We start from the raw sequence: 22370 nt of genomic DNA, 5'->3' as shown, positions 1-22370 counted from the left end.
CAGCACTCTTGCCTGGAAAATCTCATGGACGGAGGAGCCTGATAGGCTACAGTCCATGGGGTCGCAAAGAGTCGGACACGACTGAGCGACTTCACTTTCATAGGCGGATTAGTTTGGCAGTGGTGTGGAATGGATAAGCCTTCCATGATGACTTTTCAATTGGGAGTTTATCAGATGAACAAGGCATTTATCAGCCCAACAATGACAGGAACAGAGGAAGGGGGAGGAGCCAACTTGACTGAGAGCCTGTCTTCTGCGCACTGTGGCTGGGTCCCTGACTATAGGGTCCCAGCAGAAGAGCAGGCAACATCTATCTTCTCAGGGACTTTGATAGGTATGGAGTGGGGCTGTGGGCCAAACCTCGGCACTTCTCACCTGCAGTGCATCTTTGTGTGAGTTGAGAAGGCATCCCTTCCTCCAGGCCAGTACAGGCCATTCTGGGTCCAAGGCTTAGGGAGTAAAGTAGGAGCTGAACTTCACTCAGGGTGGGACAAAACCCTCACCAGCCTAAGCAGAAACCCTGAGGTGTGAGAAGACCCCACTACTTCCTATAACTCAAGGTAAGAATGAAAGAAAGTGACCTGGTAGGTCTAATGTCAATATCAAATGATATTTCCACCCGCAAATCACCTGTACCTCGGCCTAGAACATAAATGCATGAATAAATGTCCTTTTTCTCTCTCAGACGTCCTTCAAGATGTCTAGCTTCAAGGCTTCCCTGGTGGTCCTGTGGCTAAAACTCCAGGCTTCCAATGCAGGGGGCCTGAGTTCCATCCCTGGTCAGGGACCTAGATCCCACATGCTACCGTGAAGATCGAAGATCCCACATGCCAGAACTAAGAAGTAAGAGACAATTGCTTTATTATTTCCTTGGGCAATGCCCAGGATAGGGCATGTCTCTGTTGGCTACTCTGGTTTTGTATCTCCATAGGAAGTTGTCATGGTAAACAGTTGCTGTTGTTCAGTCACTAAGTCATGTCTGACTCTTTGCAACCAGCTAGAAAAGGGCCCCATGGTTCACTGGCTATGAGCAAGAATGGCAGAAGGCCTCCGAGGAGGCAGAGCCAGGAGGCAGAAAGGGCACGGGGTGAGGAGTTTGGTGGTTATGGTGGCATGAAAGGACACGACTGTCCATTGGAGTGGCACATCCACTTCCAAAGGGGTTAGAGGTCCCTGGGGAACAAACCAGCCAAACCCAAATACTGGTCCCCGGTTCATGAAAATGAAACACGAAAGGCTCTGGTGGGATTTCCGCATCATTGCCTGTCAGGAGGGTCTCTCCCTCTGAAGACAAAGGAGAAAAGAGAAGGGCCAACAAAAGGCAGCAGGACAGGGGCTTCCGGAGAAAGAAGCAGAAACTCTAAAGAAACGGGTTTTTGCTTGACTTGTTTGTGCAAAGACCTGAACCCTGACGTGCCAAATATATTTTTTTTCCGATTCATTTGCATGTTTTGACAGGAAGTAAATACAAGTAAAAGTTCTCCTTACTTTCTTTGTAGGGCAACTAAAATGAAAACTACACATATAAAAATATATCTCTAATGAATGTGCAAAGGAACTATCTAGAGCCTTAAGATCCGCTTCTGTACTTTTAAATTTTCTAGGCCACATTTTAAGAAGTAAGGCGAATCAGTGAGCTATTCTGCACTATTATTTTTTCATCCTGTCTTCAGACCTAGTGGGTTAGCACTAGGACCTAGGCAAACTGCACTTACCAAGAATATACAAACCGTCAGACACACACACGCACACCTAGAAGGGCCTCTGTTATAATTTCCACGAGGAATTCTATTTCCTACTAAACAGCTTTTCTTTAAAATTCTTTTTAAGAATTTTACTCTAAGGCTGTCTCCTCTTAGCTGTCTAGAAACCAGAGAACTTAGCATCTCCTTTCTTTAGTGAAAGCTTCATATGAAATAACTTAGGAAAGTCTTACTTAAAAAAAATGTGGAGACTTCCTGGTAGTCCAGTGGCTAAGACTCTTTGTTCCTATGCAGGAAGCCCAGGTTCAATCACTGGTCAGGGAACTAGACCCTACATGGAGCAACTAAGACCCAGCCTAGCCAAATAAATATATATCTATTTTTAAAGTGTGAAAAAAAGCATGGCATAATAGAATTAGATTTGCTTCTCATTTCAGGGGGTTTCCGTTTTTAACATTCAGTTCAGTTCAGTTTGGTTGCTCAGTTGTGTCCGACTCTTTGTGACCCCATGAATCACAACACACCAGGCCTCCCTGTCCATCACAAACTCCCGGAGTTCACTCAGACTCACATCCATCGAGTCAGTGATGACATCCAGCCATCTCATCCTCTGTCGTCCCCTTCTCCTCTTGCCCCCAATCCCTCCCAGCATCAGAGTCTTTTCCAATGAGTCAACTCTTTGCATGAGGTGGCCAAAGTACTGGAGTTTCAGCTTTAGCATCATTCCTTCCAAAGAACACCAAGGGCCGATCTCCTTCAAAATGGACTGGTTGGATCTCCTTGCAGTCCAAGGGACTCTCAAGAGTCTTCTCCAACACCACAGTTCAAAAGCATCAATTCTTCAGAGCTCAGCTTTCTTCACAGTCCAACTCTCACATGCATACATGACCACTGGAAAAACCATAGCCTTGACTAGATGGACCTTTGTTGGCAAAATAATGTCTCTGCTTTTCAATATGCTATCTAGGTTGGTCATAACTTTTCTTCCAAGGAGTAAGCATCTTTTAATTTCATGGCTGCTGTCACCATCAGCAGTGATTTTGGAGCCCAAAAAAATAAAGTCTGACACTGTTTCCACATCTATTTCCCATGAAGTGATGGGACCAGATGCCATGATCTTCGTTTTCTGAAAGTTGAGCTTTAAGCCAACTTTTTCACTCTCTACTTTCACTTTCATCAAGAGGCTTTTGAGTTCCTCTTCACTTTCTGCCATAAGGGTGGTGTCATCTGCATATCTGAGGTTATTGATATTTCTCCCGGCAATCTTGATTCCAGCTTGTGCTTCCTCCAGCCCAGCGTTTCTCATGATGTACTCTGCATATAAGTTTTTAACATTACATGTTTATTTTTGGCTGCATCGGGTCTTAGGTGCGGTAAGTAGGCAAGCTCTTCGTTGGGGCGCTTGGGCTCAGTAGTTGTGGTGTGCAGGCTCAGTCCCCACCTCCATCCCCTACCCCAGCACATGGGATCTTAGTTCCTTGACCAGGGATCAAGCTGGCATCCCTTGCATTGGGAGGCAGGTTCTTAACCACTGGACCACAGGGAAGTCCCTCAAGGGTTTTCTTACCTGCTGATCCCTACTGAAATAAGACATTTCTATGGGTAAATTTTTTTTTTTAATTTTTGTACTTTACATTTTGTTTTTTGGCTGCACTGGGTCTTCATTGTGGTGCATGGGCTCTCTAGTTGTACAGCTTAGTTGCCCCGTGGTATGTGGGATCTTAGTTCCCTGATGAGATGGAACCAGCGCCCCCTGCATTGCAAGGTGGATTCTGAACCACTAAACCACCAGGGAAGTCCCTCTGTGGGTAAATTTGGCTTTAGCAGTTTTTCAGTGGAGCTGTATTTCTTCTCTGCAGTAGAAGAAACACACCATTGCATCACCCAGAAACCTAACCACCGTGGTATGTAAAATTGGAGATACAAGCATGGTCACCCAACTGTATTTAATTGAGGCTTGTTACTTTTTTTTTTTTTTTTAACAGTCTCTTCTTTTGATGAAGTTGTTTTTCTGAATGTATTGCTGGTCAAGAGTCAGGTTTTCTAGTTTCAGCAATTTTTGTCATAAAACACCAGGAAGGACCTTTCCTGGGTGTAGTATCTGTTGTCAGAGGGTACACAGATTGGAAACCTGTTGAGGTCACATTTGGGTGACAAGAAGAGGAAGGAGGAAGAACTCTCAGAAGCTTCTAATCTAAAGTCTACATGTCATGCCTCAGAGCAGCTAAGCCCATGGCCCACAGCTGCTGAAGCCCACCCACCCTAGAACCCATGCCCCACCACAAGAGAAGCGACCGCAATGAGACGCCCCTGCGCTGCAACTACAGAGCAGCCCCTGCTCACTATAACTAAGAGAAACCCACTGCAACAAAGACCTGCAGAGCCTTCAGGGCTCTTCTCTGGTCTCTGTATGGGCCACCAAAACGTTAACCTAAAATAAACCCACTGCCCGATATTTTTCCAGCAAAGATGGGTTTATTTAGGATCAATGGCTGCACTTATCTCACATGCTAGTAAAATAATGCTCAAAATTCTCAAAGCCAGGCTTCAGCAATATGTGAACCGTGAACTTCCAGATGTTCAGCTGGTTTTAGAAAAGGCAGAGGAACCAGAGATCAAATTGCCAACATCCGCTGGATCATCGAAAAAAAGCAACAGAGTTCCAGAAAAACATCTATTTCTGCTTTATTGACTATGCCAAAGCCTTTGACTGTGTGGATCACAACAAACTGTGGAAAATTCTGAAAGAGATGGGAATACCAGACCACCTGACCTGCCTCTTGAGAAACCTGTATGCAGGTCAGGAAGCAACAGTTAGAACTGGACATGGAACAACAGACTGGTTCCAAATAGGAAAAGAAGTACGTCAAGGCTGTATATTATCACCCTGCTTATTTAATTTATATGCAGAGTACATCATGAGAAACGCTGGGCTGGAGGAAGCACAAGCTGGAATTAAGAATGCCAGGAGAAATATCAATAACCTCAGATATGCAGATGACACCACCCTTATGGCAGAAAGTGAAGAGGAACTCAAAAGCCTCTTGATGAAAGTGGAGAGTGAAAAAGTTGGCTTAAAGCTCAACATTCAGAAAACGAAGATCATGGCATCTGGTCCCATCACTTCATGGGAAATAGATGGGGAAACAGTGGAAACAGTGTCAGACTATTTTGGGGGGCTCCAAAATCACTGCAGATGGTGATTGCAGCTATGAAATTAAAAGACGCTCACTCCTTGTAAGGAAAGTTATGACAACCTAGATAGCATATTGAAAAGCAGAGACATTACTTTGCCAACAAAGGTCCATCTAGTCAAGGCTATGGTTTTTCCAGTGGTCATGTATGCATGTGAGAGTTGGACTGTGAAGAAAGCTGAGTGCCGAAGAATTGATGCTTTTGAACTGTGGTGTTGGAGAAGACTCTTGAGAGTCCCTTGGACTGCAAGGAGATCCAACCAGTCCATTCTGAAGGAGATGGGCCCTTGGTGTTCTTTGGAAGGAATGATGCTAAAGCTGAAACTCCAGTACTTTGGCCACCTCATGCGAAGAGTGGATTCATTGGAAAAGACTCTGATGCTGGGAGGGATTGGGGGCAGGAGGAGAAGGGGACGACAGAGGATGAGATGGCTGGATGACATCACTGACTCGATGGACGTGAGTTTGAGTGAACTCTGGGAGTTGGTGATGGACAGGGAGGCCTGGCGTGCTACGATTCATGGGGTCGCAAAGAGTTGGACACAGCTGAGCGACTAAACTGAACTGAATGACAAATTGCAGTTCAGGGTCGGCAACCACTGGGAGCCACATACAAGTCCCTGTACAGCAGGAGAAGGAGAACTCTTTTTCTAGAGGGGAAAAGGAAGTTGGGAGGGCTGTAGTAATCAAAGAACCCATGGCTTTTCATTGACTAAGTCTTTGCCAGAAAAGAAGAGGAGTCTTTCTTCTTTCTGATGGGCTCTCTTTCCTGTTGCAGACTCCTCTGGTCTCCCAACTCTATTTAATTGAGGTTTCTGTTTATTTTTTTAAAACCTGAAATAATGTGCTTGTTCTTTATTAATATAGTCTGAATGGGTTTCTGTTCCCTACAGCTTCTCCCCTCATACACATTCTCATTTTGTATGTTTAGAATTCAGAAAACCCAAAGAATATACAGGAGAAACATCTGCTCCGGTATGATTACCCAAGGTCCCACCTTGCTTCATCCCTCATCTTCACAGAAGGGTCCAGTGAGCTTTCAAACTCAGACCTCCAAGTCAAGGCCTTGTTGCCATGGTTGCTTCTCAAAAATCTTGCCCTCGGCGCCTCCCCCGTCATCTCCTAGCCTCCTCTCTATCCTCAAGGGCTAAAGCCCGCTCAGCCACACCCATCCAGTTTGGAGAGCCGCACAGCTGCTCTCCTCAGTGGCGGAGGATCTCTCTCCCAGACCCCAACCCAGATCCTTTCCTCTCTCTCAGAAACCACCCTACATGTGGCATATAGCACATCTCACTAAAACGAGTACTCTTGAATTAGGACTGCTCGTTTGAGACCAAAGTGCTGAGTCCTGGGACAGTTTCTGTCTCCAGTACTCCTCGGCTGCTTGGGGGCTATACTGGAGGCAAGGATGGGAGACCATGGTGGTGACTTTGTGCCAGCGTGGTCCCTGGAGACCAGGTGATAGAGGCAGAGGTGGGAGGGGGTGTGTCTGGTAGAGTGAAATGGAAAGCAGAGAGGTTATGCTTTCCTGCCACAAGGGGGAGCTTCAGGATACTTCTTGACCATACTGTCAACTTGGCTTCTGGTACAGATTGAAGTCAACCCTGTCAGACTTGATTAATGATCTTTCAGATATTCTCACTCAGAGGAACACTCCATCCAGAAACATGGTATATGCATTTTAGAACCCACCTCCAGTTATTTTGGAGCACACTCCAGAAAGTCTCATTCTTCCGAGAGGCAATAACGCAGTAACTTAGCAAGACAATGTTATAGCCAAAGGAATAGGGTTGCCAAATTTAGCAAATAAAAATGCGGGATGCCTAATTAAACCTGAGTTTCAGGTAAACACAAATAAGAATTTCCCAATATTTTATGGGACATAGTTATACAAGAAATTACTCATTGATTATCTGAAATTCACATTTAACTGAACATCCTCTATTTTATCTAACAATCTCACCAGGGGTTACATCTACTTTTAACAGTTTTCCAAACTACAAAATGTTTGCAGCCTTGCTTTGTGATGGCACCCTTCTGGTGTGCGTTAGAGCAGACAGCCCAGATTCTTTTCCAATTTTTGCACATCCTCTTTTCACAAGATGATGTAGCACTATCTGGCTTAGTCACATAGTGTATGTGGCCCTATCCTTAACCTGTTGAAACAACCTCCTGCTCCTTCTGCTCAGTTCAGTTCAGTCGCTCAGTAGGGTCCAACTCTGCGAGCCCAAGGACTGCAGCATGCCAGGCTTCCCTGTCCATCACCAACTCCCAGAGCTTACTCAAACTCAGGTCCATCGAGTCGGTGATGCCATCCAACCATCTCATCCTCTGTCATCCCTTTCTCCTCCTGCCTTCAACCTTTCCCAGCATCAGTGTTTTTTCCAGTTCTTCGCATCAGATGGCCAGAGTATTGAAGTTTCAGCTTCAGCATCAGTCCTTCCAATGAATATTCAGGACTGATTTCCTTTAGAATGGACTGGTTGGATCTCCTTGCAGTCCAAGGGACTCTCAAGAGTCTTCTCCAACACCACAGTTCAAAAGCATCAATTCTTGGGCACTCAGCTTTCTTCTCAGCACCTTTCAAAAGCTTGGCTGAGAGAAACAATACTTTTTTAAAGATTATCTGAATAATGTCTTTGTTTTTCTAGGTCAGTGATTATCAAGTATTTTAGTGAGAACACTGATTCAGAAAAACAGTAACTTGTTACCAAATTTTTAAAAAGAAGCTATCTTCTTTATCAGGAATGGAATATCAACGACTTTGTTTTAGTGTGCTTTTATTGTTTCTCCAATCACTACAGGGCTTCATTCTTTTGGTTAAACTTTCAGAAACTACATGGTATGCCAGCTCTGGTGTATCTAATGGAATGCGCCACCTTTTACCAAAGTCCATGGTCTAGGCAAGAATTTTTGGAGCTGGCTCAGTTGTTTTTCCTTAACTGACCCTGGAATCCACTTAATTGTAAAATGTGTTTTGTCATTGTTTATTCAGGCTAAATGACCATACAGTAAAATTGCATAAAGTGCGCTAAGTTTAAATCTCGATGAAATTCTACATTTGTATACATCTGAGTAACCACCACCTAGATCAGGATATAGAACTTTCCTGCACTCCAGCAAGTACTTTTGTGCTCTTCCTGGTCAATACTTCCACCAGAGGTCACCACTATTCTAACTTCTATAATCACTGATAAGTTGTGTTTATTCTGAAATTGCATATAATTGAATTCATACAGTATGATACTGATATTCACTGAACATAGTTTCTGAGAGATCCATTCATGTGGGCACACAAATCAGTAATTCATCCTTTTTATTGCTGCATGGCATTCCACTTTATGACAATATCACAGTTGATTTACCAGTTTTCCTGTCACTGGGCATTTATTTTGGTTCTCAGGTTTTGCTCTTATGAATACAGCGTCTACAGACACCCTGCTATGCTCACGTTTCTTGGTGCACTCATCTCTTACATCTAATTATAAGAGTATTGTTATTGGGTCATGATAGAGGTACACGTTCAGCTTTACTGAATACTACCAAACAATGTTCTACCCACCCTCCCCACCCCACAGCAATGTATGAGAATTACATTCGGTCCGCATGGCTTTTCTCAATTTATTTGGCTGCAACCGTCTTAGCTGTGGCACATAGGGTCTTTAGTCTTCCTTGGGGCACGTGGGATCTTTAGCTGTGGCATGCTCTTACTTGCAGCATGTGGGATCTAGTTACCTGACCAGGGATTGAACCAGGGCCCCCTGCATTGGGAGAGTGGAGTCTTAGCCACTGGACCACCAGCAAAGTCCCTATTTATTTAATTGAAGTATTTTGCCTCCCAGATGGCATAGCGGTAAAGAAGCTGCCTGCCAACGCAGGAGATGCAAGATGGTTTCAGAGTTCAATCCCTGAGTGGACAAGATCCCCTGGAGTTGGAAATGGCAACCTACTCCAGTATCTTACCCAGAAAATTCCATGGACAGAGGAACCTGGCGGGCCACAGTCCAGCGGGTCCCAAAGAGTCAGACACAACTGAGCACATGAACATGAGAGCACATATCTGCTTTACAGTGTGGCGTTAGGTCCAGGTGTACAGCAAAGTGACTCACTTATATATGTTATATATAAAATATATATATAATATGTTATATATATATAACACATATATTATATATAATATATATTATAATATAATATATATTATATTATTATAATAACTATATTATGATATATATCATATATAATTATATATTATACATAATATAATATATAATATATAATTAATATATTAATGTATAATTATATTATATAAATTATATATAATATATAATATAATATATATAATATATACTTAGATTCTATGTATTATTATATTATATAACAATATATTATTATATAATATTGTAATATATATAATTACTATAATATATAATATTTATTGTATAATATAATTACATTATAATTATAAATATAATACATTTATAGTTATGATATAATTATATAATTATATAATAAATATATATATATTATTATATAATAATATAATATATAATTGTGCTATTATATAATAATATAATATATAATAATATTAATAATTTATATAATCATATATATAATACAATGTGTGTATCTATTATATAAGAATATGATAATATAATTAATTTATTATAATTATTGTAATTAATTATATTAAATTTATATTATATATTAAATATATTATATATTAAATATTGAAGCAGAATATGTTTTTTAATTAATATATTATTAATATATAATAATATGATATATATTATATATAAATGTATATTATATAGTTTATATAATGTATATTTATATATAAATATATATTTTGTATATTATGGCATATATTATATATAATCATATATAATGTATAATATTTATATATAACACTGAATATATATATATATTCTTTTTCAGATTCTTTTCTCTTATAAGTTATTACACAGTGTGGAGTATAGTTCCCTGTGCTATACAATGGGTCCTTGTTGTTTATCTGTTTTACACATAGTAGTGTGTGTATCAGAGAAGGCAATGGCACCCCACTCCAGTACTTTTGCCTGGACAATTCCATGGACGGAGGAGCCTGGTGGGCTGCAGTCCATGGGGTCGCTAAGAGTCAGACAGGACTGAGCGACTTCACTTTCACTTTTCACTTTCATGCATTGGAGAAGGAAATGGCAACCCACTCCAGTGTTCTTGCCTGGAGAATCCCAGGGACGGGGAAGCCTGGTGGGCTTCCGTCTATGGGGTCGCACAGAGTCGAACACAACTGAAGCGACTTAGAAGCAGCAGCAGCAGTGTGTGTATGTTAATCCCAAACTTCTCTAATTTATCCTTCCCCCTCTTTGGTAACCATAAGTTTGTTTTCTATGTCTGTGAGTCTATTACTGTTTTGTATATAAGTTAATTCATATCATTTTTTAATGGGTTCTGTTTTAAGTTACTAGGTTTGTGGATAGTTTATTACACACCAACAGATAACTGAAACAAAATATTTTGCTCTTTTTTTTAATTGCGTTGTTTTGTTTTTTTCCTTAATGATCCTTAAGGATTCTTTAAAACAAGAGTTTTTCCACTGCAAATAAGACACACAGTCATATCATAAAAATCAATGCCCTTGGGACCTTCCTGGTGGTCCAATGGCTAAGACAAGGGGCCCAGGTTCAATCCCTCATCAGGGAACTAGATCCCACATGTTACAACTAAGAGTTCACATGCTACAACTAAAGCCCCGGTGCAGTAAAAAAATTAAAAGATAATACAGTTTCCCACATGTGTGCATTAGCTGTTTCATAAGCCATCCTCCTAACCTCCGAAATGCCTGGAATGAGTCAGTATGTTTTCATAGCCTGCATGATCAAGAAGTGCAGAATTAGGCTAATATTGGTGTCATGTGAATCCCAATTTCCCCATTGAATATCTGGGACTTCCTAATATTTGATCTTAGAATACATTGGAAAGACAAGTGACATAGTGGTCACCACTTCTCTGGTTGTGGTAGTCAGGATAATGGACCCCAAAGAGGTGAGGTTCACACTCTAATACCCCAGAAGCTAAATATTTTACATTACATGGCAAGAGAGGCTTTATAGATATGATTAAGAGTGAGACTTTGAGGACTGCCCTTGTGGTTCAGTGGTTAAGACTCCACACTTCCACTGCTGGGGACACAGTTTCGATTCCTGGTCGGGGAAATTCCACATGCAATATGATGCGGCCAAAAAAAAGAGACAGTATGACCTTTGAGACGGGGAAATGGTCTTGGATAGTGCAGGTGGAGCCAGTGTAATCACATGAATCTTTTTTTCTTCTGGTTTTACTGAGATATAATTGACATACAGCACTGTATAAATTAAAGGTGTACAGCATAATGTACACATGAAACGATTATCACAATAAGCTTAGTGAACGTATCCATCATCTCTATAGACACAAAATTAAAGAAATAGAAAAAATACTTTTCCTTGTGATAGGAACTCAGGATTTACTCTCTTATATTTCACATGTAACACAGGGGAGTGTTAATTATATTTATCTTGTTGTACATTACATCCCTTGTACTTACTTATCTTCTAAGTGGAAGTTTATACCTTTTGACTACCTTCATCCAACTCTCCCCACCTCCACCCAATCTCTGGTCACTGCAAACATGATCTCTTTTTCTATGAAAAGTTTTGTTTTTGAAGTATAATTGACTACAACACTATTTTAGTTCTTAGTACACAGTATAACTGGACTTCCCTGGTGGCTTAGATGATAAAGGATCTGCCTGAGATGCAGGAGACCTGGGCTCAATCCCTGGGTCAGGAAGAGCCCCTGGAGATGAGAATGACTACCCACTCCAGTAGTCTCACCTGGAGAATTGCATGGACAGAGGAGCCTGGCAGGCTACAGTCCATGGGGTCACAAAGAGTCAGATATGACTTAAGTGACTGACACATCTCAGAGGCAGCCTACATGAAGTCATAAGGTACTTGTCTTTCTCTGTATGGCTTATTTTACTAAGCATAGTGTCTTCTAGATCCATCCATGCTGTAAATGGCAAGTTTTCATTCATTTTTACAGCTGAGTAATATTCCATTGTGTATATATATATTACATATATACATTTTCTTTATCTGTTCATCTACTGATGGGCACTTGGGTTGCTTGCTATCTTGGCTATTGTAAGTAATGCTGCAATGAACATAGAAGTGCGTATATCTTTTCTTTTTTACTTATTTATTTATTTATTTTGACTGCCCTGGGTCTTTGGTGCTGCATTCAGGCTTTCTCTAGTTGCGGTATTCGGGATTCTCATTATGGTGGCTTCTCTTGTTGCAGCGCACAGGCTCTAGAGCATGGACTCAATAGTTGCAGCGCAGGGGCTTTTTTGCCCCGAGACATGTGGAATCTTTCCAGGCCCGAGGCTGAACCCATGTCCTGTCCACTGGACCACCAGGGAAGTCTGCATATACCTAGTCTAATTAATGTTTTCACTTTATTGGATAAATACCCAGGAGGAGAACTGACGGATCATATGGCAGTTCTGGGCTGCCCTGGTAGCTCAGCTGTTCTATTTTTAATTCTTTGAGGAATCTCCATACTGTTTTCTATACTGGCTGCAACAATTTGAATTCCCACCAACAGGGCACAAGGGTTCGAGTTCCCCTTTCTTTACATTCTCCCAAATCACATAAGTCCTTAAGCTCAGAGAACCTTTCCTGGTTTTGGTCAGAGAGAAAGATATGAAGACAGAAAAAGGGTCAGAGAGATGCTACAGTGCTGATTCTGAAGATGGAGGAGGGGACCCATGAGCTGTGAATACAGCCTCTGGAAGCTGGAAAAGTCAAGGAAGTGGGTTTTCCCTTAGAGCCTCCGGCAAGGAACTCAGTCCTGATGACCTGGTGATTTTAGCCCAGAGAGAGCCCTGTCAGACTTCTAACCCTCAAAACTGTAAGGTAGCAAATTTGTGTTGTTTTAAGCAACTAAATGTATGCTATTGTGCTACGTCAGTAGTAGAAAACTAACACAATAGCTGATCTAAACGTTCGCCGCCCACCAAACACATCAGCAGTGAACCGTGTGTCCATGCGCTGCCACTCTCACCAGAGGCATCCCCGTATAATCATTTTTGATGATATTTGATCACGGTGTTATTCACTGACATTCTGCCGTACTATAAAAGTCAACGTTATGAAACTTCTTGCTGTTTTTGCCAGAATGATACTGTTGAGGGAGATTTCCTTACACCAAAGTGTCCTCTCCATGAGGACCTACAGGAGAAATTTATATTCTGCCCTAGTTGCTTGGGTTTCCCTCTTTGTATTGGCTATTGGGAAACTTAGAGCAGCGATTCTCAAGCTAGGGCATGTCAGGGTGGAGGAACTATCAGAATCACCAGGGCAGCTTTTGCAAACTGCACTTGGACTCCCGGAAATTCTAATCTGTCTCCCTAGAGAAAAATGTTCCCTCTACTTCCCACAAAATACATTGCTTTGGTGAGTTCCTGTCCTATTTAGAGAGGTAAGTTCTATTCCTCAGGCCTTTGGTGTTGGGGAAAGGGTAAGAATTATTGTCTTTTGGAGGGGGTACATCCTGTGTCAGGGAATTTTAGTTCCCCACCCAGGGATCGAACCCACACCCCCTGCATTGGAAGTGTGGAGTCTTAAACACTGGACTGCCAGGGAAGTCCAAGAATTAGTCCTTTTTTTTTTTTTTTTTTTAAAGAATTATTGTCTTTAAGCAGCCTTTCTCAAGTATTCTTGGTAACCCCTGGAGAGACCCCAAGACCCTTTCAAGGGGTGTCCAAGAGCAAAACTATTTTCATGACATTAAGTATACAGTGTAGGTTTCCAAAGGATTCTTGACAATAACAACCCAATAGACTGGATGCAGAAGCAGATATGGGAATCCAGCTGTATTCTATTAATACAGCTAAAGGAGACACTAAAGGGAATTCCACACAGTCCAGTGGTTAGGAGTCTGCACTCTCACTGTTGACAGCTGGGTTCCATCCTTCGTCAGCCAACTAAAATCTCACAAACTGCCCAGCGTGACACTCTTATTAAAATCAGCTCTCAGTGGCTGAGCTGTTGCCAGGCAGGGAGAAAATCTTTCTTCCTCTTGCTGGGGGGTAGAAAAGTAGTGTCACTTTCTGCTGGAGATGCAAAATACTCTAGTGTCTCTTCTGGCTGGGACCTGTACAGACATCAAGGAGTGTGTGCACGGGGCTTCCCTGGTGGCTCAGATCATAAAGAATCGGTCTGCAATGCAGGAGACCCGAGTTCGATCCTTGGGTCGGGAAGATCACCTGGAGAAGGAAATGGCAAGTCACTCCAGTATTCTTGCCTGGGAAATCCCATGGACAGAGGAGCCTGGCAGGCTACAGCCCTTGGGGTGGCAAAAGAACAAAAGAGTTAGACATGGCTTAGTGACTGAAAAACAATAACGAAGTATGTGCGTGAGAGCTCTCCCTTCTGGCCTCCCAACTCCATTTCAGTGAGGTTTCCCTTTATTAATTTTCATACCACCTCATTTACCTTCATTGCCAACCATGGATTAGCTAAATTTAGCAAGATTATCCGGAGAAGGCAATGGCACCCCACTCCAGTACTCTTGCCTGGAAAATCCCATGGATGGAGATGCCTGGTGGGCTGCAGTCCATGGGGTCACTAAGAGTCGGACACGACTGAGCGACTTCACTTTCACTTTTCACTTTCATGCATTGGAGAAGGAAATGGCAACCCACTTCAGTGTTCTTGCCTGGAGAATCCCAGGGACGGGGGAGCCTGGTGGGCTGCCGTCTATGGGGTCGCACAGAGTCAGACACGACTGAAGCAACTTAGCAGCAGCAGCAGCAAGATTATCAGTTGAATCCAGTCAATTTTGGGGTCTCTGTATTTGCATTTCCTCTCCCTGATCACTTCTCATTTTCCCTAACTCTTGCCACCCTGGGATTGTACCTCCCAAAAAAGGAAAAGTACTTAGGCTTTGCCTAGACCTCCCAAAGAAAGGCAATGCCAAAGAATGCTCAAACTACTGCACAATTGCACTCATCTCACATGCCAGTAAAGTAATGTTCAAAATTCTCCAAGCCAGGCTTCAGCAATACGTGGAACCGTGAACTTCCAGATGCTCAAGCTGGTTTTAGAAAAGGCAAGGGAACCAGAGATCAAATTGCCAACATCCGCTGGATCATCGAAAAAAAGCAACAGAGTTCCAGAAAAACATCTATTTCTGCTTTATTGACTATGCCAAAGCCTTTGACTGTGTGGATCACAATAAACTGTGGAAAATTCTGAAAGAGATGGGAATACCAGACCACCTGACCTGCCTCTTGAGAAACCTGTATGCAGGTCAGGAAGCAACAGTTAGAACTGGACATGGAACAACAGACTGGTTCCAAATAGGAAAAGGAGTACATCGAGGCTGTATATTATCACCCTGCTTATTTAACTTATATGCAGAGTACATCATGAGAAATGCTGGGCTGGAAGAAGCACAAGCTGGAATCAAGATTGCCAGGAGAAATATCAATAACCTCAAATATGCAGATGACACCACCTTATGGCAGAAAGTGAAGAAGAGCCTCTTGATGAAAGTGAAAGAGGAGAGTGAAAAAGTTGGCTTAAAGCTCAACATTCAGAAAACTAAGATCATGGCATCCAGTCCCATCACTTTATGGCAAATAGATGGGGAAACAATGGAAACAGTGGCTGACTTTATTTTTCTGGGCTCCAAAATCACTGCAGATGGTGATTGCAGCCATGAAATTAAAAGACGCTTACTCCTTGGAAGGAAAGTTATGACCACCCTAGACAGCATATTAAAAAGCAGAAACATTACTTTGTCAACAAAGGTCTGTCTAGTCAAGGCTATGGTTTTTCCAGTAGTCATGTATGGATGTTAGAGTTGGACTATAAAGAAAGCTGAGCACAGAAGAATTGATGCTTTTGAACTGTGGTGTTGGAGAAGACTCTTGAGAGTCCCTTGGACTGCAAGGAGATCCAACCAGTCCATCCTAAAGGAGATCAGTCCTGGGTGTTCATTGGAAGGACTGATATTGAAGCTGAAACTCCAATACTTTGGCCACCTGGTGCAAAAAGCTGACTCATTTGAAAAGACCCTGATGCTGGGAAAGATTGAGGGCAGGAGGAGAAGGGGATGGATGACAGAGGATGAGATGGTTAGATGGCATCACCAACTCAATGGACATGAGTTTGGGTGACCTCTGGGAGTTGGTGATGGACAGGGAGGCCTGGCGTGCTGTGTTTCATGGGGTCACAAAGAGTTGGACACAACTAAGATACTGAACTGAACTGAACTGAAGACTGCTGTTTTTTTAGGAAAATTGGACAAATTGAGTATTTTTTAAAATCTATTTATTTGACTGCACTGGGTCTTAGTTGCGGCACACAGCATCTTTTAGCTGCATCATAAGAACTCTTATTTGCAGCACCCACACTCAGAGTTGGGGTTATGTGGGATCTAGTTCCCTGACCAGGGTTCGAAACCTGGTTGAACTTTGGGAGAGAGTCTTAGCCACTGGACCACCAGGGAAGTCCCTGGACAAATGGAGTATAGTTAGTAGTGTTATTAGTTTATATTATTGATAAGAAAATAGATGGATGTGTGTGGATACTGTTTGTTTGATCTTCCATTTCCACTCCCCATACTTCTCCATCCTGATCTGTCCCCCCAGAGGGTGACCTTTCTGGGCCACATCATGGGTTGTCTTGCACTCTGACTTCCAGTAGGTTTCAAGTAATGGGAGGAGCCGGCAGGTGACCAAAGTGTAAAAGAGTGAGATGGGGATTTTCCTTCCTCAGTCCCTCCCTGCTGAGCCACTGGTTGATAAAGGTTTTTGTTTCTCCCCTGAGGTACTCCTATTGGCTGATCCTCTCCTACAGCCCAGCTCTCTCTTTCCCAGCTCTAGTATCTGCTCCCTCTCTCTGCCTCTTCAGGAGGGGTTCTCCAATATTTCTGGCCCCCAGGTGCTTCACCATCCCTGATGGTTGCCCAGTTCCCTGCCTACGCATCTATAAATAGTTCCTTCCTTAACTGTACTCGATTCCCCTTTGAAGCATCGTATTTCTTAAGTCGACTCCTACTGTACCTGGGTTGAGTGACTTTCCTAAGGTCATACGAAGTAAGTGGCACAACAGCCGAGAGTACTTACGTTAACACAAAGAAGGGTAGAGCCTTTTTCGGGCCCTACCAGCCTGCCCAGCCCCCTCCCAGAATCCTCTGCCCTGCCCCAAGCTGCCGGAATCTGTGATCCTTTTGTTGGGATGGGATTGAATTCCCTAGGGCTCCCATCCCAGACCTGGCCGGCAACTCCAGTAACCAGAGCTGTGTGAGAAGAAAAGGCCAAGCCATTTGGGTAGCCACACCCCAAAGAGAGATGAAGTCTCAGGTGAGTCACGCCACTGAGGGGCCACCTTCCCTGTCCCAAGGGCCACTGCTGACCTGCAGCCCTGCCTCACCAGGGACCCAGGACTTTGGCCTCCCAGCCTCTGGCCGTCCTCCCCTTCCCCCCTTGGGGGTTCTCTGCTCCTCCCTCCCCTACCTAGTAGGTGTCCAGGAGCTAGGACCTCTGCCTCCCACCCCCACCCCAGGCCTCTAGAGATGTGAGATGCACATGGGGCTCTGGGTGGGGCCTTCAGGCTCCCTACTTCCTCCTTCCAGCCCCAGATCCACTCAGATTCCCAGAGATGGGCTCCAGCCAGGGAGGGCGGAGTTCTTTCTGGACCCTCAGGAGTCACGGGGTGCCGAGGCAGAGACAGAGCTGTGTGGCAGGGAGTGGATCTTCACCCATCACTGCGCCTCCAGCTGACTCAAACGGACCATGTCCCAGCACCTGCTTCTCCCGCTTGTGATCCTTGGTAAGCTCAGGGGACAGGGCATGGCTGCAAATGGCCTGGGTCCTAGCCTCTGGGGAGCTGGAAAGCAGGACTCCAGGGGTCCACCTGGGGAGTAGGGTGTCAGAGGAGGACACCAGAAGAAGATGAGAGTGAGGTGTCGGGAGGGGCAAGAGGAATAGCCTATGAGAAGAAGGGGCATGGAGGTCTGGGTGCCATGGGGAGATGGAGTACTTGCAAAGTTTTGGGGGAGGGGGCCATGGAGGGCACATCGTCCTAACTGTAGGTCTCCAGCCTCTTCCTGCCTCCATCTCTCCAGCCATCAGCCCCATCCCGGAAGCCTTCCAGGACTCAGGTAAGGCAGTGCGACTGGGGGAACATCACCAGCAGAGGCAGAAAAGATGGGACGGGTAGCCTGGGTGCTGGCAGGGCGGCTGAGAGAGCAAGGAATTGGGGAAGAAGAGAGCAGGAAGGTGAGAGCTGGGCATTGTCAAGAGCTGGAGGTCACCAGTATTTTCCTCTCTTTACCGCTCTGACTTCCAGCTCTCAGTCCTACTCAAGAAGAACCTGAAGATCTGGGTAAGGAATGGGAGTGGGGAGGAGCCTCAGATCTTGAAGTTAAGGTTGGCTAGGCAATGAGGTTAGAGAGTATCACCAACTCAATGGACATGAATCTGAGCAAACTCTGGGAGATAATGGAGGACAGGGAAGCCTGGAGTGCTGCAATCCATAGGGTCGCAAAGAATCAGACAGGACTTAGAGACTGAACAACAACGAAAGGTGGTAAGCGAGGTCGAAGTGATCAGAAACTTAGAAGTGCAAAACTTCCGTTTGTTTCTTTCGCGGGGGACAGGGGGCAAACTAAGGGGAGTGGGCAATGGGGCTTTGTCCTGAGTTACCTGGGCCTCCGGCGTGGGGGGCGGGGACAGGCGATGACCTCCACGGTACCCCTTGCAGACTGCGGTCGCCCCAAGCCCTCTGCCCGAATCGTGGGGGGCTCCGACTCTCAGCCGGGCACCTGGCCGTGGCAGGTGAGCCTGCATCATGGCGGGGGCCACATCTGCGGGGGCTCCCTCATCGCCCCTTCCTGGGTCCTCTCGGCTGCTCACTGTTTCGTGACGTGAGTATTCGCGCACGTCCAATCCCTGTCCTTCAAAAAGCCGAGCCCGACCGGCAGCTGGACCCCGAGGGCCCAAGCTTAACTTGGAGCCCGGCCGCCCCTGCCTCCCCACCGTCCTGACGCTAAGTGCTCTGCGGGGTATCCGGGTTCTGCCTATCTGGGGAGGCAGCCAGAGGACTCGCCCCGTCACCCCACCAACTATCCGAATCTGAATTCCATCTTTCCAGTTCTCCGCCCCAACACCTCCAAACAGCATTCGCTCCTCCCCCTTTTACGAAGCTAGCTCAACCCCGATCGCCCTAGCCCTAAATCTAGATGGGACGCACCTCTCCTGGGGTCTGGCTGACCCCACCTTTTCCCTGACTCCGAGCCCCCACCCCACGAGGGTCCGCCGCTCCCTCGGGTCCACCTGACCCCCTTCCTGCCTCGGCGCAGGAACGGGACCTTGGAGCCCGCGGCCGAGTGGTCGGTGGTGCTGGGCGTGCACTCGCAGGACGGGCCCCTGGACGGCGCGCACGTCCGCGCGGTGGCCGCCATCCTGGTGCCGGACAACTACAGCAGCGTGGAACGGGGCGCCGACGTGGCCCTGCTGCGCCTGGCCTCGCCCGCCAGGTTGGGCCCCTCCGTGCGGCCCGTCTGCCTGCCCCGAGCCTCGCACCGCTTTGCTCAGGGCACCGCCTGCTGGGCCACCGGCTGGGGGGACGTCCAGGAGGAGGGTGAGTGGAAAAGGGGGGTATCTCGGGAGGTGGGTGACTGTGGGGTGGAGCCTACCAGGTGGGTCCCTCCCCGGGTACTTGATGGGGCCATTTCTGCGATGATGATGTCCTAAGAAGAGCAGAGAGGAGCAAGAGGGGACATTGATTTTGGATGTGGTGGGTTTAATGCCATGGCGCAAGGAGACAGAGATGTCCAGGAGGCAGTTGCAGGGTACCTAGCCGTCATTGTTCAGTCGCTCAGTCGTGTCTAACTCTATGGGACCCCAAGGACTGCAGCACTCCAAGCTTCCCTGTCCTTCACCAACTCCCAGAGTTTGTTCAGACTCGTGCATTGAGTCGTGCCATGGCGCATGGGGACAGACGTCCAGGAGAGCCCCACAGGGAACCAGGCTAAGCCCTGGGGAAGAGGGGGCTGCATCCCTGCCTCACAGCTTTCTTCTCTGGTTCTGTCCACAGACCCCCTGCCTCTCCCCTGGGTGCTACAAGAAGTAGAGCTGAGGTTGCTGGGAGAGGCTGCCTGTCAGTGTCTCTACAGCCGCCCTGGCCCCTTCAATCTCACTTTCCAGCTATTGCCGGGGATGCTATGTGCCGGCTACCGGGAAGGCCGCAGGGACACCTGCCAGGTGAGGGCAGGTGCCTGCACCTCCCTGCAGAGCCAGAGCCCTGACCAATAGGAAGCAGTATGAGGAATAGACTAATCCTCCCTCTCTCATATTTCTGAACCTCATCCGCAAAAAGAGGGCAAGATTGCCAGCAGAAGGGATCGATGTGAGGATTACAAATGGACAGAACTTGGGGCTCAACAGATGGCCACTATTATTGATGGGCAGTATAGTGCAGTGGATGTCCAGTTAGAAGCTCAGCACCATTGCTTATGAGCTGTGTGGCCTTGGCCAAGTTATTTAACCTCTGTGCAGACTTTCTCATCAGAAAGATGGGGATGATAGCATTACCTACTTCGTCAGGAGGTTATAATGATTAAATAAATTTGTACATATAATAAGTATTTTCAGAATCCCTGATGGCTCAGTGGTAAAGAATTCGCTTGCAGTGCAGGAGACCGCCTGCAATACAGGAGACATGGATTCAATCCCTGGGTCGGAAAGATCCCTTGGATAAGGAAATGGCAAGCCACTCCAGTATTCTTGTCTGGGAAATCCCATGGACAGAGGAGTCTGGCGGACTATAGTCCATGGGATCTTGAGAGCTGGACCCCACTTAGCAACTAAACCACCACTGAAAAGGATTTAGAACAAGGTCTGGTCCTTGTGCATGCGTGCTAAGTTGCTTCAGTCATGTCCGACTCTTTGCACCCCTATGGACTGTGTAGCCCACCAGGCTTTTCTGACCATGGGATTCTCCAAGCAATTATCTCATACCGTAGCCTAGAGCACAGCACCTGTTACTTCGTGGATACTCAACAAATAGTTCTTTTTAAAAGTGAATTAATCCTTCACAGAAGGGAATTTTCCGGATAAGGGGCTGAAGGCCAAAACATGATATATTTTAACCATTTTCCCCAGAAATGTTCCTCAAATGGCACATTTTTGACGGCACTCAAGCATGCATGGTGGTGATGGGAATTCAGGTTTGATGATTTTCAGGGTCCCTCCCAATTGATTTCAGGGTCCCTCCCCATATGAAAAAAGGGGGTTCCGTGGTATAATGGTGAGCACTCCAGACTCTGAATCCAGTGATCCAGGTTCATGTCTCGGTGGGACCTTTCTGTTTGGGCTTCCCTGGTAACTCAGCGGGTAAAGAATCCGCCTGTAATGCAGGAGAACCCGGTTCAATTCCTGGGTCAGGAATTCCCCTGGAGAAGGGATAAGCTACCCACTCCAATATTCTTGGGCTTCCCTGGTGGCTCAGTCAGTAAAGAATCTGCCTGCCATGTGGGAGACCTGGGTTCAATCCCTGGGTTGGGAAGATTGCCTGGAGAAAAGCATGGCAACCCACTCCAGTATTCTTGCCTGGAGAATTCCATGGACAGAGGAGCCTGGCAGGCTACAGTCCACGGGGTCGCAAAGAGTCAGCACGACTGGGTGACTAAGCACAGCATAGCACCCAATTATGAAGTTCCAGGACCTATGGACATAATCCCTGCCTCTTGAACAGGATTGCTAACAACTCAGCTTCCTCTAGACCAGTGCTTCTGTCCAATAAAACTTATGATGATAGAAATGTTTTTCTATCTGTACTGTCCAGCATTATAGTCACTAGCCACACTGGCTATTGAAGACTTTTAAACATTTATTTATTTTTAATTGAATAATTGCTTTACAATATTGTGTTGGTTTCTCCCATACATTATTGAATATTCGAAAGGTGGCTAGTGTGATTGAGGAACTGAATTTTTAATTTTATTAAATGTTAATTAATTCAAATAGCCACAGGGGCTAGCACATGTATCATATTGGACAGTACAGTTCTGGATAATTCTGAGCTTTCTTTGTAACCCTCCTCAGGTCACAGAGATGCCTGACCTGGATTATAGTCATATCTTAAGGACAATGCCCCAGCAGTAAACGGTCCCAGAACCCTTGTTTTAATGTCTGTTTCTTGTAATTCTTCCTCCTTACTTATCTACAAACCATCCTTTCTTGGTGCTTTTCTAACAGCCTTTTCCTCCTGAATGCTGACATCTCTGATTTACTTTTTTTTTTTTTGCTGCGCGGGTTCTTAGTTCACTCGGGATCTTCAATCTAGTTCCCTGTCCAGGGATTGAACCTGGGTCCCCTGCATTGGAAGCAAGGACTCTTAGTCACTGGACCACC

At 45.2% G+C, this 22370-nt stretch overlaps 1 protein-coding gene across 1 annotated transcript in view; it reads left to right on the top strand.

Annotated features, from left to right (window-relative positions):
* PRSS36 (serine protease 36) overlaps window positions 1-22370 on the top strand; it is a 31231-nt gene that overhangs the window by 4862 nt on the left and 3999 nt on the right. Inside the window, exons 3-9 of the mRNA XM_059881689.1 lie at window positions 17210-17315; window positions 17588-17784; window positions 18080-18115; window positions 18304-18339; window positions 18718-18880; window positions 19316-19596; window positions 20053-20219. Coding sequence (XP_059737672.1) covers window positions 17748-17784; window positions 18080-18115; window positions 18304-18339; window positions 18718-18880; window positions 19316-19596; window positions 20053-20219 — 720 coding nt within the window. The 5' untranslated portion in view covers window positions 17210-17315; window positions 17588-17747. The remainder of the gene's footprint in view (window positions 1-17209; window positions 17316-17587; window positions 17785-18079; window positions 18116-18303; window positions 18340-18717; window positions 18881-19315; window positions 19597-20052; window positions 20220-22370) is intronic.

The sequence above is a fragment of the Bos taurus genome, chromosome 25 (genome assembly GCF_002263795.3).
Source record: "Bos taurus isolate L1 Dominette 01449 registration number 42190680 breed Hereford chromosome 25, ARS-UCD2.0, whole genome shotgun sequence".
In the NCBI taxonomy this organism is placed as follows: Eukaryota; Metazoa; Chordata; class Mammalia; order Artiodactyla; family Bovidae; genus Bos; species Bos taurus.
This window is presented reverse-complemented; position numbering and strand designations above follow the sequence as displayed.